The 13,378-nt window shown below is 43.4% G+C and overlaps 2 protein-coding genes across 2 annotated transcripts; one reads left to right on the plus strand and one right to left on the minus strand.

Moving 5' to 3' along the window:
- Positions 1 to 7,464: 7,464 nt before the first annotated feature.
- Positions 7,465 to 8,636, minus strand: LOC115762188 (carbonic anhydrase 1). The gene has a single exon (XM_030704311.1). It carries the CDS (start codon positions 8,541 to 8,543, stop codon positions 7,572 to 7,574), a length of 972 nt encoding a protein of 323 aa, XP_030560171.1. The 5' UTR covers positions 8,544 to 8,636; the 3' UTR covers positions 7,465 to 7,571.
- Positions 8,637 to 10,503: 1,867 nt separating this feature from the next.
- On the plus strand, positions 10,504 to 11,940 carry LOC115762271 (cytospin-A). Its single transcript, XM_030704433.1, has 2 exons — positions 10,504 to 11,407; positions 11,461 to 11,940. Exons 1-2 carry the CDS (start codon positions 10,586 to 10,588, stop codon positions 11,479 to 11,481), a joined length of 843 nt encoding a protein of 280 aa, XP_030560293.1. The 5' UTR covers positions 10,504 to 10,585; the 3' UTR covers positions 11,482 to 11,940.
- Positions 11,941 to 13,378: the final 1,438 nt, after the last annotated feature.

Consider the following 13,378-nt stretch of genomic DNA (forward strand, 5'->3'; position numbering starts at 1 on the left):
CTTTGCGGGTTGCGGGTTGTTGCAGAGCCCAAAAACTGTGTCTGTCTGTTTTTTTGTCAGTGAGCAGCACGCGTGCTGTGGCCCATTGTTGTGCCTGAGTGTGTGTGTGTGTGTGTGTGTGTGTGTGTGCGCGTGTGTGTTGAAAGTGTTGCCTTTTGTTTGCCAGCTGCTTTGTTCAGCTTTGGCGTGGCATGCAACTAATACACAACGGACACTCACAATATGCAACAAATTATGAGCACAACTTGGCACCGAACTGGTCAAAGATGGCCAACAACTGATAGCGTCAAGAGGGGAATGCCCCCCTCTGCTACGCCTCTGCATTCATAAGTGGATTTTGTTTAATATCCTGCTATTGTTAACAATCGGGCGATCGGCAGCAAATCAACTGATAGAACTGAAAGAAACGGCAAAAATACATATATGCATATTTATTTATTTTAGCCCAGTTTTTCAGCCCGTTTCTTAAATTATTTTCATAATGAAGCAGCCATTATATACTCAAATAAAGGGTATTTAATATTGGTAAGGATTTGAGTTAAGCAGGCAAAAGAATTGCATTTAAATAAGTTGAATCTGTTGCAATAAATAGTTGTAATCATTATTATCATTAACATTAAATTCAGTTAATCAAATTCCAATTCAAGCTCTCTTGCTTAACATTCACTTCACTCTGGGCTGTGAAGTTGTGAGTCCTGTCTTAACATTTCGATTGCATTCCCATTTTCATACCTGTTGGCATGAGTTGCGGTTTTACAGTTCAGCTCAGCTCAACTCGATTCAATTCAATTCAATTCCGTTCACTCGACTCATTTGCTCGTTTACGCTATCTTCCATTACACGTTAAATGAAAATGTCAGACAGACAGACGGACAGAGGGACGGAGGGACATAGAGGGGCAGACAAGAAGCCAGCAGAGGCAGTCAGCCTGTTATCCTGGGCTGTCAGGGGTTTCCTTTAGCCAACGATTCGATTTGTGCCAACTAATGAGCTCTTAATGTGCGTTTATTCTTACGCATAACGAGCTTGCCAAACGTAATTATGTGCTGCTAGTGTGTGCGTGTGTGTGTGTGAGTGTGTAAGTGTGAGAGCAAAGTGCTCTGTGAGAGGCTGAGTCTGCCATGTTGGCGCGTTGCTTAATTGAAGTGGAGCGAATGGCTCGGTGGGCGTGTGGCTATAGCTGTCCTTATACATATACCCTCTGTGTGTGTGTGTGTGTGTATGTGTGCTTGTGTTGGTGTGCTTGTGCAGCAGCCGCCTTGCGTCACAGACAGTGTTGTCAACTGTGGCATTAAAAAAGTAGCTGAAACCAGTGTTAGAAATAGTCAATTGGTATATTCGCATGCTAAGCAGCAGTGTTGTCAACTGTCACCTAGAAAAAGTAGCTACATTCAGGGTTGGAAACGTATAAAAATAACTAAATAAGCTTACTATGCACCAGTGTTACAAAATGTGGTATTAAGAAAGTAGCTAAAAACAGTGTTAATAGTAGCTTAAGCATATAGCTAAATTAACTTGCTAAGCACAAGTGCTGCCAAGTGTCGCTTAAAAAAAGTAGTTGAATCGATTTTTAAGATGAGCTTAAAACAGCTGAATTGGCTTGGCACACAGACAGGCACAACTTTACATGAATGGTCCACAAAACCCGCTTAAACCAGTTTAAAATATCAGCTGTTTGCTGCACTATTAGATAGAAAATAGCTGAGTTGCCAACACTGGCCACATTTTCATTTGCGCCACATCCGCATCGCTTCGCTCCGTTCGCTTGCGTTTGCTTCTTCTAGCTGTTGTTGTTGTTGTTATTGTTGTTGCTGTTTTAAATTAATTTGCTTTTAATTTGCTTTATTATGTGGCAATTTCTCCGGCTTCGTACTTTTAATTAGTTTGCTTTTATCGTTAAGCTGTTAACGGGGCATGTACTCGAAATTTCCGCTCTCTTCGTCTGTCTATCTTGTGTCTATTTGCATGCCTAGCCCAAGTTCTCGGCTGATAAAATGCGTATACGCCGCATGGGCTGCTGTCCCTGCGTCTGATGCCGCTGCTGGCTCCGCGCCTGCTGCTCGGGCAGACGACAACAATAATTGAATGCCCAATTTTAAGTCCATATGGTAGAGTCTTATATGTTTTTTTTTCCAGTCCGATATGATCTCTGTAGGCTGCTTATGGGGACATTGACGAGCAGTCGGCTTGACGGGTTTGCTGGACTGCACTTAGCTTATCGCGGGCCTCAAATCAAAGCGGGCTGCGCCAGCGCAAAATCGAACCCGTTTTCATTTAAGTAGAGCTGCCTTGCTGTCTCGCTCCCACTCGCTCTCTCTTTCGTTCTCGCTCTGCTGTACAGTTGTGCTCTTGAGCAGAGGCGTGGCTTCAGCCAGTCAGCCGCGAGAGAGCGAGAGTCAAGGAGAGCGCACGCAGCGAGCGCTTCGGCGCATTGTATGCCGCACACAGACACACACACGCACACACACACACAAGCACGCCTTGTGGTAGACCATTGAAAAAGTGATGAAAATAACTCTCTGTCACTTTATTGGCGCTTAACGAGTTTGAGTTGATGAAGAATTTAATTTATGATGCTGCTCACACCCCGCTACGCAGAGAGAGGGAGAGGGAGGGCGATGTAGAGAGAGAGAGGGGGAGGAGAGGGTGCGAGGGGTTGTGGCCCGCTCCAACCGCAGCGCGCACAAATGCAGACGCTGAACGAAAAGCTGGCGCTGAAAAAAGGCCAGGCTGAGAAATTAATGAACTCGTAACTGTCGCTTCGCAAATTGGGCCGGCTCTGGCGCATGTGTGTGTGTGTGTGTGAGTGTGTGCCTCGCCATTTTATGCGCACACATGTGCATACAGAGACAGCTGGAGAGAGGGAGATAGAAACACACACACACACACAAGCATACAGGAGGCAACGGCAGCAGCAGCCGCCGCCAGACGTCAAGCTTTGATGATTTAATTTTCTGGTCTTCTAATTTAATTTTATTATAGAAATACAGGCATGTGTGCGAGCGAGAGAGCAGGTGCAGACCAAACTGATGTGTGTGTGTCACACACATACACACACACACACACATGCATAGCCATAGACATGCATGCAAATTCGTTAATGGAAAATGGTGGCGTTTAATTGAAAAAGGAAGTGCGCCAAGGGCGTGAGGACGTGCAAGGACCAAGTGCAGAGCAACAGCTCGGAGCGCACAGCACAGAGCAGAGAATGAGTTCGTTATAGCGAGTTTTGCCATTTATTTTTTTTTTTTTTGTTGTTTTATCAATTTAATTTCCAGGGTAAAAAATTGTTGTGCACAATTTGACGAAGTTTTTTGTGTTTGGTTCGTGTTTGTTTTTTTTTTTTTCAAGTGCGGTTTCTTTTGCAATAACAATTTGCAATTACAGTTATTTGTTTGCACTCATATTTATAATTGACAGACATATTATTCATTTTTGATATTCGTTTTTTTGTTTTTGTTTTTGTTGTACTTTTCATTTTGGTGCCCGCTGCGTACGCAAAGTTAATTGGATTAAAAATGCGCAGATAATTACAAAATGGCGTTAATTAATCGTCAGCCGCCATATTGATTTTGCAGCAACAATATTTAATGATTAACAATTAACAATCACCAATTAACAAATATAAATAAATGGCAAGCAAGCAAGCTGCGATTTTTGTTGCCAGCTCTTTTGTTGAATGCTCTTCAAGCGCTGCCTTAATAAACCAATTAAAATTCATTAGCTGCGCATTTTCAACACACACACACACACACACACACACAGGCACACACACATATACACACAATCACAATCACACACTAATGCCATCATGCGCTCGTTTTCTCAATTATTCATTCAATTTTCGTGCCACAAAGGCCGCATCCAGCTCGCAGCTCGCAGCTCTCCTCTATACATATTCATGCAGCTAAATGAAAGCGGCAACACTTAAATGCAATTTACCTCAATTTTAGCAACCACTAGAGCTCCAACATCTTCTACTTCCCCATGCTCATCATCTTCATCCTCTTCGTCATTATCATCATCGTCTTCATCAGGAAGCATTGCTTCTTTGCTATGCTGCTCCTGCGTCTGCTTCTCGCAGAGTCCTCCGTTTAGAGCATCTTAACGTCTTTTCATGGCACTTACATCGTCATTCTATTCGTCTAATTTCATTTTCTTGGCATTTTCTTTGCTGAGAGCGAACTACGTGGCGCTTCCTGGCACTGGGTCGACTGAAACTTGCTTCTGTTGGCTGCCATGCCACTGCTGCTGGGGCTGGCGAGGCACAAGATTTGGCAGCTCATGCGTTTTTCTAATTACATTCAATTAGAATGTTGATTGATATGTTTGTCTAACAGCGACACTCAAGATTGAGACAGGATTCGGGCAGGATCCATCCAGAGCAGCAGCCCAATTGAATTGACTTCAGCTAAAATAATCAAAAAGAGACTTTCGCAAGTGCAACTTACATACAGACTCATTTAACATATGTTAAAAGTAAGGCTAGCATTTGATAAGAGTGATGTTAGCTTAACATTTATATTAAAGTTAATGTTGCATTTAAGGAACAAGTCGCACAACAACAACTCAATAAAACTGTCGTTGACTTTAGCTAAAATAACCAAAAAGAGATTTTAACTTTTGCAATTAGTTTCACAAGTGCAGCTTACATAAAGACTTATGTTAAAGGCCAGGCTAGCAGTAGGTACAGTTTAGAGTGCTGTTAGCTTAACATTTCTGTTTGAGGTTATGTTGCATTTAAGGAACAATGCGCAATTCTCATTTAACATATGTTAAAACAAAGCTAACATTTTTTTGAATTTAAGGAACATCTCTCGGACAATTTAAAACGCATTTTCATAACAAAGTTAATTGTTTGATATGTTTCTCATTTGGCTGCACAAAATTCGTTTAATTAGGCAACAAAATTTTGCTATTTATTTGCAATTTGGCAAAAGCCTTGTTTATTGATTAGAAACCACGCTATTTGTTTATTGCGCGCATTATTTTGTATTCAAACACAACAGTATACAAATAATATTAATTATTGCCATTCTTCGCGTGCAACATTTATTATTAATTTTCGCGAAAATAAAAACATTTTCATATTTATTGCACATTGGCGGCACAAATTTGCATATCTTTTGATGCGGCCCGAATATATATTCGACTATTTGCATTAATAAATGCAATTAGCCATTTTAATTGCAATTTGGCATATTTTCTGTGGACTTTCCAGACGAAAGTGCTCGAAATCGCAATAATTATTTAGACGAAAGAATTAAATTTGAAATCGAATAGAACTGAATCGATTGCGTGGCCAAAAATTAAGCTTTATTTGTGAAATTGCAATTCAATTAAGTTGCCAAAACAGACAAATTGCTGCGGCCAAATGGACAAACGACCAAATGGCCAAATGGGGCAACAACAACAACAACAACCGAAAGTTGTTTGTATAATTTCATTAGCGTTGATTTGCAGCAAATGCAGTCGAATTGGCAAAGGCCTTCGCCTCGCCTGTAGCTGATTATATATCTATTATATATTACAGTTACAGTTATATGTTATATGGAGAGTTGGGTCTATGCATCAATTCGAACACGCATTCCAATTTCGGTTTGTCCAAGGCAAATAGCACAGAACGCCCCCGCCTACGCCCCTGACCCCGATACCGCCCCCCATAAAGCGTAATTATCGCTTCTATGTGGAACGAATTCTACGCATATGCAAAAGCGTACACTTAGAGAAAATACTAAGATTTGGTACGAAAAAAATCAAACGAAATAGACAAATTGTACTCTACAAGCTTAATTGCTTAATTAATTAATTAATTCCAATTATTAAGACTCTCTCTCTCTCTCTCTCTCTCTCTCTCTCTCTCTCTCTCTCTCTCTCTCTCTCTATCTTTCTCTGTTTCCCATTCGCTCTCTACCTCCCCTCTCTCTCCCTCTCTCTCTTTCTACATTACTTATTTCCCAAGCTGTGATATTATATCATGAATACTTTTTCAATATTATCCTCACTCTTTTAATCTTTCTCTCTTTTCTTTCCCTTGCCCTCTGTTCCTCTCTCTTTCTCATTCTCCCTTTCTATACTTCTGCACTCTACTAAGAACTCAGACTGAGATTCAGGATACCTCCTGAATACTTTTTACACTCTTTTTATATTTCTCTTGCTCTCTCTCTCTAACTTTCTCTCTATCTGAGAAATTGTTAACTAATTACTTTATCCCTCCCTTTTCCTGACTCTTTCTTTTAACTCTCTCTCTTTCTCGACCTCAGTCTCTCTCTCTCTCCCTTTCCTTCACTCTCTACTCCTCCAGCTCTTTTTACAAGTATTTAATAGTTCATTTATATCAATTATTTAATCTTTTTTAATCTGTCGAGTGCCAACGCTTCGACTTAAACTTTTAAGAACAAAAGAATTTGAATTTTGTTCCACTCTAATTATAATATGGTACTTTGTTTTTCTCTTAGTGCACTCGCATCGGTAACTACTGCAGGGCCAACTGATAATTAGAAGCTACAACAGGGCACACAGTCAACACAGTTGTGTGTGTGCGTGTGTGTGTGTGTATGATGTGCCTTGCCAAATGTGCGAGAGGGAGAGAGAGAGAAGGGGAGAGGGAGAGGGAGCGAGCGTGTGCGCTGGAAACGAGGGTGCATCACCGCAGGAGGCCCAATCCCAGAATCGCAGAACCCAGTTACCGGACACACATTGCCAATCCCAATCCCAATGCCATTCCGGGCTGGGCAACATGTCCGCAACAGTTTCCGCTTGCACTAACGAAATTATAAACGCAGACGCACACAAACACAGCAACAAATTCTAACACATGGATGACTGAACGCAGAGCCATATCCTGCGGCGTCCTGCTGCCCCCAAGAGGAGGACCAAATGGCCGGTCCACAACGACATTGGCATCGACATCGGCTGCCTAAATGCTCTTTGAACGTCTAATTAGTGGATTAGAACGCAACGCAAACTGTGAATCCTTGAATCCAATGAAATTGTGCGGAAGATTTGCTCGCTCGCCCAGCCTCGGACAGCCTAATTAGCTGCTGCCGAGAGTAAAGCCCAATTATCAAACATGTAAACAAATCTATTAATTGCAATTATTCGTAACAATAATTAAGCAATAATTATGTTTAGCAAACTTCGTTAAGATGGAAAAGTTGCCTTAGCAGTTTTCTCGATTCCAATTTATGACTCGGCTTTAGAGTGCGGGATGTTGCTTTGCTTTGCTGCATGAGCGTCGGAATAGCCAGAGAGAGGTTGCCGGTTCAAAGCAATAAATTAAGAACAAAATGAAGAAAGGGAAAAGATTGACTAGGTTCAATAACTCTTTGTTATAGAACTAAGCGGGTTTTACGTTCGATTTATGGTAACTTAATTATTTTAATTAATTGGTATGCCCGGCTTTAACAGTTGCCCACCTGCCTGCAGCCTCAATCTAATAAATCTATTAGCCTGCGAATATAATAGACTATTAAATCAATAAACATTACCCAATTGCTTTTTTTATGAAAATATAGTAAAAATATGAATTGGCATTTGGCACAAATGGCATTTACAGAGTCGCCCCGTCCCTACTCGGAGGCGAGATAGCAATTGATTTTGACAGTTCGATCGCCCAGCGACTGAACTGGTCGAGCATTGCGTCCAATACGAGCGCCGCTGCGGCTGCGCAGCTTGCGGAACTCGTGGAGCTGCCGCTCGCTGATGGCAATGGGCTGTGGGTAGATGAACCACTCGGCGCCGCGATGGCAGGGCGGCTCGGTGAGGGAGCCGTGGTAGCTGTAGAAGTTCGTATAGAAGGGCGACATCAGATAGTTGAGCGGAAAGGGCGGTATCTCGACGCACTGGCCCGCCAGCTGCACAGCGACCAGATGCTGAACGATCACGTCCATGAAAGGATTCTCCGCGGACACGGCAAACATGTAGGAGACCATCAGCAGACTTCGACTGGACGCGTTCTCCGTGTTGGCGGCGTCCGTGTGCAGGCACTGCATCTCCAGCGGAAAGTGCTCGTTGTCCAGCGTGTGCTCCGACCCGGTGCTGTTGTACCAGCTCCAGCGGAAGCTAATCTCGTGGAAGCTGAAGCAGCTCAGCAAATCGCCGCCGCCCAGATGGGGCGTCTCCTCGTCCTGGAAGGCGGCGCGCAGCAGCAGCGTGTGCCCGTTGTTCTCCAGGCGAATGCCCACGGGTAGATCATCGTAGCCGATCCATCTGAGCGCCTGGCTAAAGCAGACCTCCTCCGTGCTCCGGCTAACAATGTTAATGGGGCTCTGATTGTTATTGGCTGTCCGCCAGGTGTGCGGTCCACGCCTGATGCCATAATCCAAGCTAGAGCTCGTGCCAGGAGCAGCAGCAGCAGTTGCTGCGGTCTCTTCGCCTGCCTGTCCGCAGCCCGAAATGTACTCTATCAGGCAGATGCCCGAGTGCAGATTATAGAGCACCACCAAGGCGCCGCTCACGGCCCAAATCCAAATGAACCAATTGGTGTCCCGCAGCCAGCACCAATAGGAACTGACACAGGCGCAGCTCCAACAACAGCCCATCCTCAATGCTATTCTTGGGGCTGAAATACTATGGACAGGGCTTAAACTTGCACAACTTTTGAAATATCAAAAAAAAAACTCAACTGAATGAATTTCTATTTGAAAGACAGTTGCTTCGATAAGACTCAGTGCTGGCAAGCGAAAAAAGCATGGCAGAGAGTAAGAATTCATTGGAGCTGACGATTCACAGGTTTGCATCAGATTTGATATCCATTTCAATACTCCGCCACACAATTTGAAGGGCGTATCGATTGTGGATCTATCGATATTTATCGATATGAAACTGTTTGCTTTCACTCGCAAGTGTGGAAGAAAGGCGGAAGACGATGGCAGTCTTCTGTTAATCATTCGATCGTCCTCTTAAAATACCAGAACTTTTTGAGCTGCCCGCGTATATTTTGAGCCGAAAAATGTTTAATTAAAAGCGCTGAAAAGTTAATTATTTTGAAAAACAATTTTGCACAATTTGCAATTTATTTGCATTTCGCAAATTTTTAGCAATTGTTGTTGTTCTTTTCTGTTGCTGTCGTTGTTGTTGTTGTCGTTGTTGTTGTTGTATATTTAGCATAAATTAATTACGCGCTGCTGGGAAAACAACTCTTCAGCTACGGAAATTACTTGCACAAATATCCTGTTCGCAGCTGCCGCTGCTGCTGCGGCTGCATTTTGGGGCTCGCAAGGATATTAATTAGTTTTGTATACAAAATGCGAAATGAGCATTAAAAGCGGAAATTATTTTTCGAGCTTCTTCAGCTTTTATTGTATTTTAATTAGTTTGCCAAAATGCCAAGCGACATAGTTTTCGCTTGGGTCCAGCGAATTTTCGCCGTAACTCGACACCTTTTGGCCGCGAGCCGAGCAGATCTCGGATTAGCATAAAACTATAATATGAAAGGCAATCAAAGTAGCCGAACACGCCCACATTCCACCTCAGCCGCCCACAAAGTGCGTGCTGCATTCAAACGGTGGAGGTTTCACTTCCAGTCGCACACGTTCCCGCTCCCGCTCCCGCTCCCGCTCCTCGCCTCATCTCTTCTCTCCCCTCCTCGTCGAGTTTGATTCAATTATGACATTTTTATCAAATTGTTGCCCTGATTTGATGGACTGATTCGACTTTTGGCCTGGGCCTGGGCCTGGGCCAGTTGGGCGTTGACATCAACCAAATGTTGCAAATGTTTTTGCCACGTTGACTTCTTTTCGTTGTTGTTGTTGTTATTGTCGTTGCCTCGGGCGTTTTGTTGCTTGCAACGTGCACGCAAATTGCCGGGTAAGCATGTGGCATAAACGAAACACTAACATTGTTATATGAAAACCAACTGCTCGAGGGTGTCCAATAACAATAATAATAATAAGTTCAAATAATGCGAGCATAGCTCGCGGCAGTTGTTTAGATTTTTCATCAAAGATTTTCGTCGTTTAGGGTTAATTGAGTTGCAATTCGTTTATAGATGTGCGCTTGAAAAGCATCCCAAGTTAGGTTGGGTGTTTGAGCATCGGACTAACAAGCGAGAAGTCGCCGGTTCAAATGCAGAGAGTCGTAGGCATGTTTGATTATGAGTCTGAGCATCGGACTAACAAGCAAGAAGTTGTCCGCTAAAATGCAAAGAATCCCAGGAGTTTGAGCATCGGACTAACAAGCGAGAAGTCGCCGGCTCAAATGCAGAGAGTCGTAGGCATGTGCGATTATGAGTCTGAGCATCGGACTAACAAGCAAGAAGTTGTCCATTAAAATGCAAAGAATCCCAGGTGTTTGAGCGTCGGACTAACATGCGAAAAGTCGCCGGTTCAAATGCAGAGAATCGTAGGCAAGTTCGGTTAGGTTCGTCATTGCAATAACAAGCGAGAATTCCCGAAGTTCTTTCGTCTAGTTACTAGAAAAATGTAGCTAAAGGATTAGATGAAGGCCAGTTGGCCTTGCTTTTAGAACCCAAACTTATTCTGAGCGTATAAACTTATTCCTACTTCTTCTCTCATTTTGAAGTGTCTTTCGAGTGTGTTTGAATATTATAATTTAGCATTAACGACTGCAAAACGATTTCAAGATGGAAGATACGCATAAATGTGAAGAGGAAGCAGATGACGAATATCTATCGGTATTGAGTCTATCGAATAAGGAGGCTATACGCGATTTGGAGCTGATTTGGCAGAGCTTGCTGGTGCTTAAGTCGCAAACATCGAGACGGCGTGCGCACTTGGCCAAGGAACTGGCTGAGAACAAGCTAAGAAAAGAGCTAGAGATGAATAAAAAACTGTCTGAGAGCTTGGATGGAGCCCTGCGGGAGCTGGCCATAAGAGATTCCCAATGTTCTGTAAAGCAATCCGAGATCAAAGATAAAATCCGCCTAGAGGAATCTTCAGATTCGGACACCCTACTCGATTTCAGTCTAAAGGGTGAGGATGTGTCCACAACCGCGATGGAACCCAAAGCAATGCATCAGAAGCAGGTCGAAGTGGATGCTGTGGCCTCTCAGCTAAAGCGAGCTGCCAATATATGCTCCATTGATGGTAAAACCTTTGGCGATCGGCACCGCGAGCTGCTCATCTTGTGCCAAAAGATAATGCGGCCCTATGGCATACCGATGTACGAGTTCTCCACATCCTGGAGCACGGGTCACGCCTTCTGCGCCTTCATACACTTCTATCGACCGGATCTGATCGATGAGAAGTACCTGAAATGGAAAAACCCCGAGCAGACACTGAGATATGTGGAAGGCGTTGCCAAATCCCTGGGCGCGCACTTTGATGGCAACTTTGTGAAATTGTTGCGACGCAAGAGGCCAGGATTTGTTAAGGTTTATTACTTTGTCTTCAAATTATACACCTGCCTGGGAGCCGCAGCCCGTAGCAGAAGTACGCCGTCAAAGGTCAGCAAATAAAATAATAGGAATAATATTCAATGCCAAAAGCCTTTCTGCAGGCAGATTTGACAGCCAGTTAATATACTGACAAGTCACTTAACTGCAGCTCAGTTCAATTCAAACAAATTGACGCCTCACAAACATGCGAAAGAAATTTCCGTTTCCGCTTGAAAAACTTCGTTAAACTGACGCGAATTCAATTGAAAGCGGTTGGCCAGAAAGCCGTAAAAGAACTAAAAAAACACAAGGTAGATTGTCCTTGTAGGGAGTGCCCGACTGGGAGATATGCTGCAGACCATTTTTCTAACTTCCTTCGCCCCACATTATCGGTGCTTATAGTCCGATCGTTATGAAATTTTAAAGCTTAAAACAAAACCCAAGACTATAATGTGTACTTAACAATTCTAAGCTTAACTGGGAAGAGGTATCTAAAAAGTGATATATTCTGGATCTGTGATAACTAGAGGAAGGTTTATATACTATATATTTGATGTCTCTCACTCTTATAATTCTCGAGATATACTCTATAAACCAAGTCTCAAAATCAAAATAGGAGATATCGTAATAAAAATTTGAGTCTTTTATAGTTGCCGAAACAGTGCATTCATCTAGGCAGGATAGGCAGACGAACACGGCTAGATAGATGCCGCTCGACTCGAGGAGTCATGGTAGTAAAGAGTGCACATTTCCTGCTGTTTCATAAAAGCCATATACCTCTTAACACATATTCAATAAGGTCAGGGTATAAATACAGCGGGAAAGTGTGAGAGACAGAAGTGCAATGCAATCGTCAAATAATGCCAGGTGGGCTGAGCGCAGGAGCTTGTGCACACTCGATAAGGACTCGAGCAATGCTCGAGCCGTTGGCTAACCAAATTTGTCTCAGTGCGGCAAGGAATTCGATTTGGCGAGCATTAAGCGCGTCTATCCTTAAATCACTTAAACGCATTTGCTGATTAGGCCAATGAGGCGACTCTCAGCCTCAGCCTCTGCCTCCCCTCTCTCTCTCTCAGACTCTCCCCCTCCCACTCTCTCTCGCTCTCTGGTGCACAGCAGGCGCCTTCCGTCAGGCGTAAAATTTCACACATTATTTGTGCACAGGACACAGACTCGAACAATTAGAACGCTCCGATAATATTGTCCTTGTTTTGCCTGATTGTCTTTCGCCTTGGCACAGCTGATAATGTTAATATGCGCCGCAGGACATCAAACACAAAACTCGAACTTTGTTTTGGCCAATCCGCTTATTGAAAGTCTGCCTGCGTGTGTGTGTGTGAGTGCACTCGACACACAACGGCAGGATTATGATTTTACAAGCCGAGTGCGATTGTTAAATGAACAGCGAGGATATGTCTGTCTACCTGACCTGACAATCAGTCTGTCTGTCTGTCTGGCAGTTCCTTAGCCACAGCAGAAACCACATTTACTCTCACCGCATTCGACTTGGCTTCGCGTCTGCTTCTTTTACCTGGTCGCAGGATCGCTTTGCGGCCATGTTGTAAGGATATAACTCGGCTACAGTAGCCTCCCCATTTGCCACTCAGCTGCGCTGTGAATGTAATCGTGATCCTTATCGCAGCATGCGACCTTTGTGGCTCGGCTCGGCTCGGTTCGTCCTTTGTGTCAGCTACTTCATTAGCAGCTTAGAGGCGTTGACGTGTTGGTCCTGTTGTTGTTTACAATATTGTTACTTGGCCTCATTATGCGCCAAAGACGCTCTAAAGTGTGCATTTCCTCTGCGCTTTGTTGTCTTCCTCTGGCACAAAGCCGTGCCATGTGTATCGCTCAGCTATTATAGGGTATCATTGGCGTAGCCGAGACTGTTTGCAACAACAAATACGCCTACTTGAGGTTTGAATAGAGATTTGCACGCAGCGTTTCTTGAGAGAGTTGTAAATTCTTCCCACAGTTTAGAGCATTAAACAGGAATTTGGTTTGAAGAATATTTATGTAAATTTATATATAATTATAAATAAA

This window comes from Drosophila novamexicana, unplaced genomic scaffold (genome assembly GCF_003285875.2).
Source record: "Drosophila novamexicana strain 15010-1031.04,08,12 unplaced genomic scaffold, DnovRS2.1 tig00000564-arrow-pilon, whole genome shotgun sequence".
Lineage (NCBI taxonomy): Eukaryota > Metazoa > Arthropoda > Insecta > Diptera > Drosophilidae > Drosophila > Drosophila novamexicana.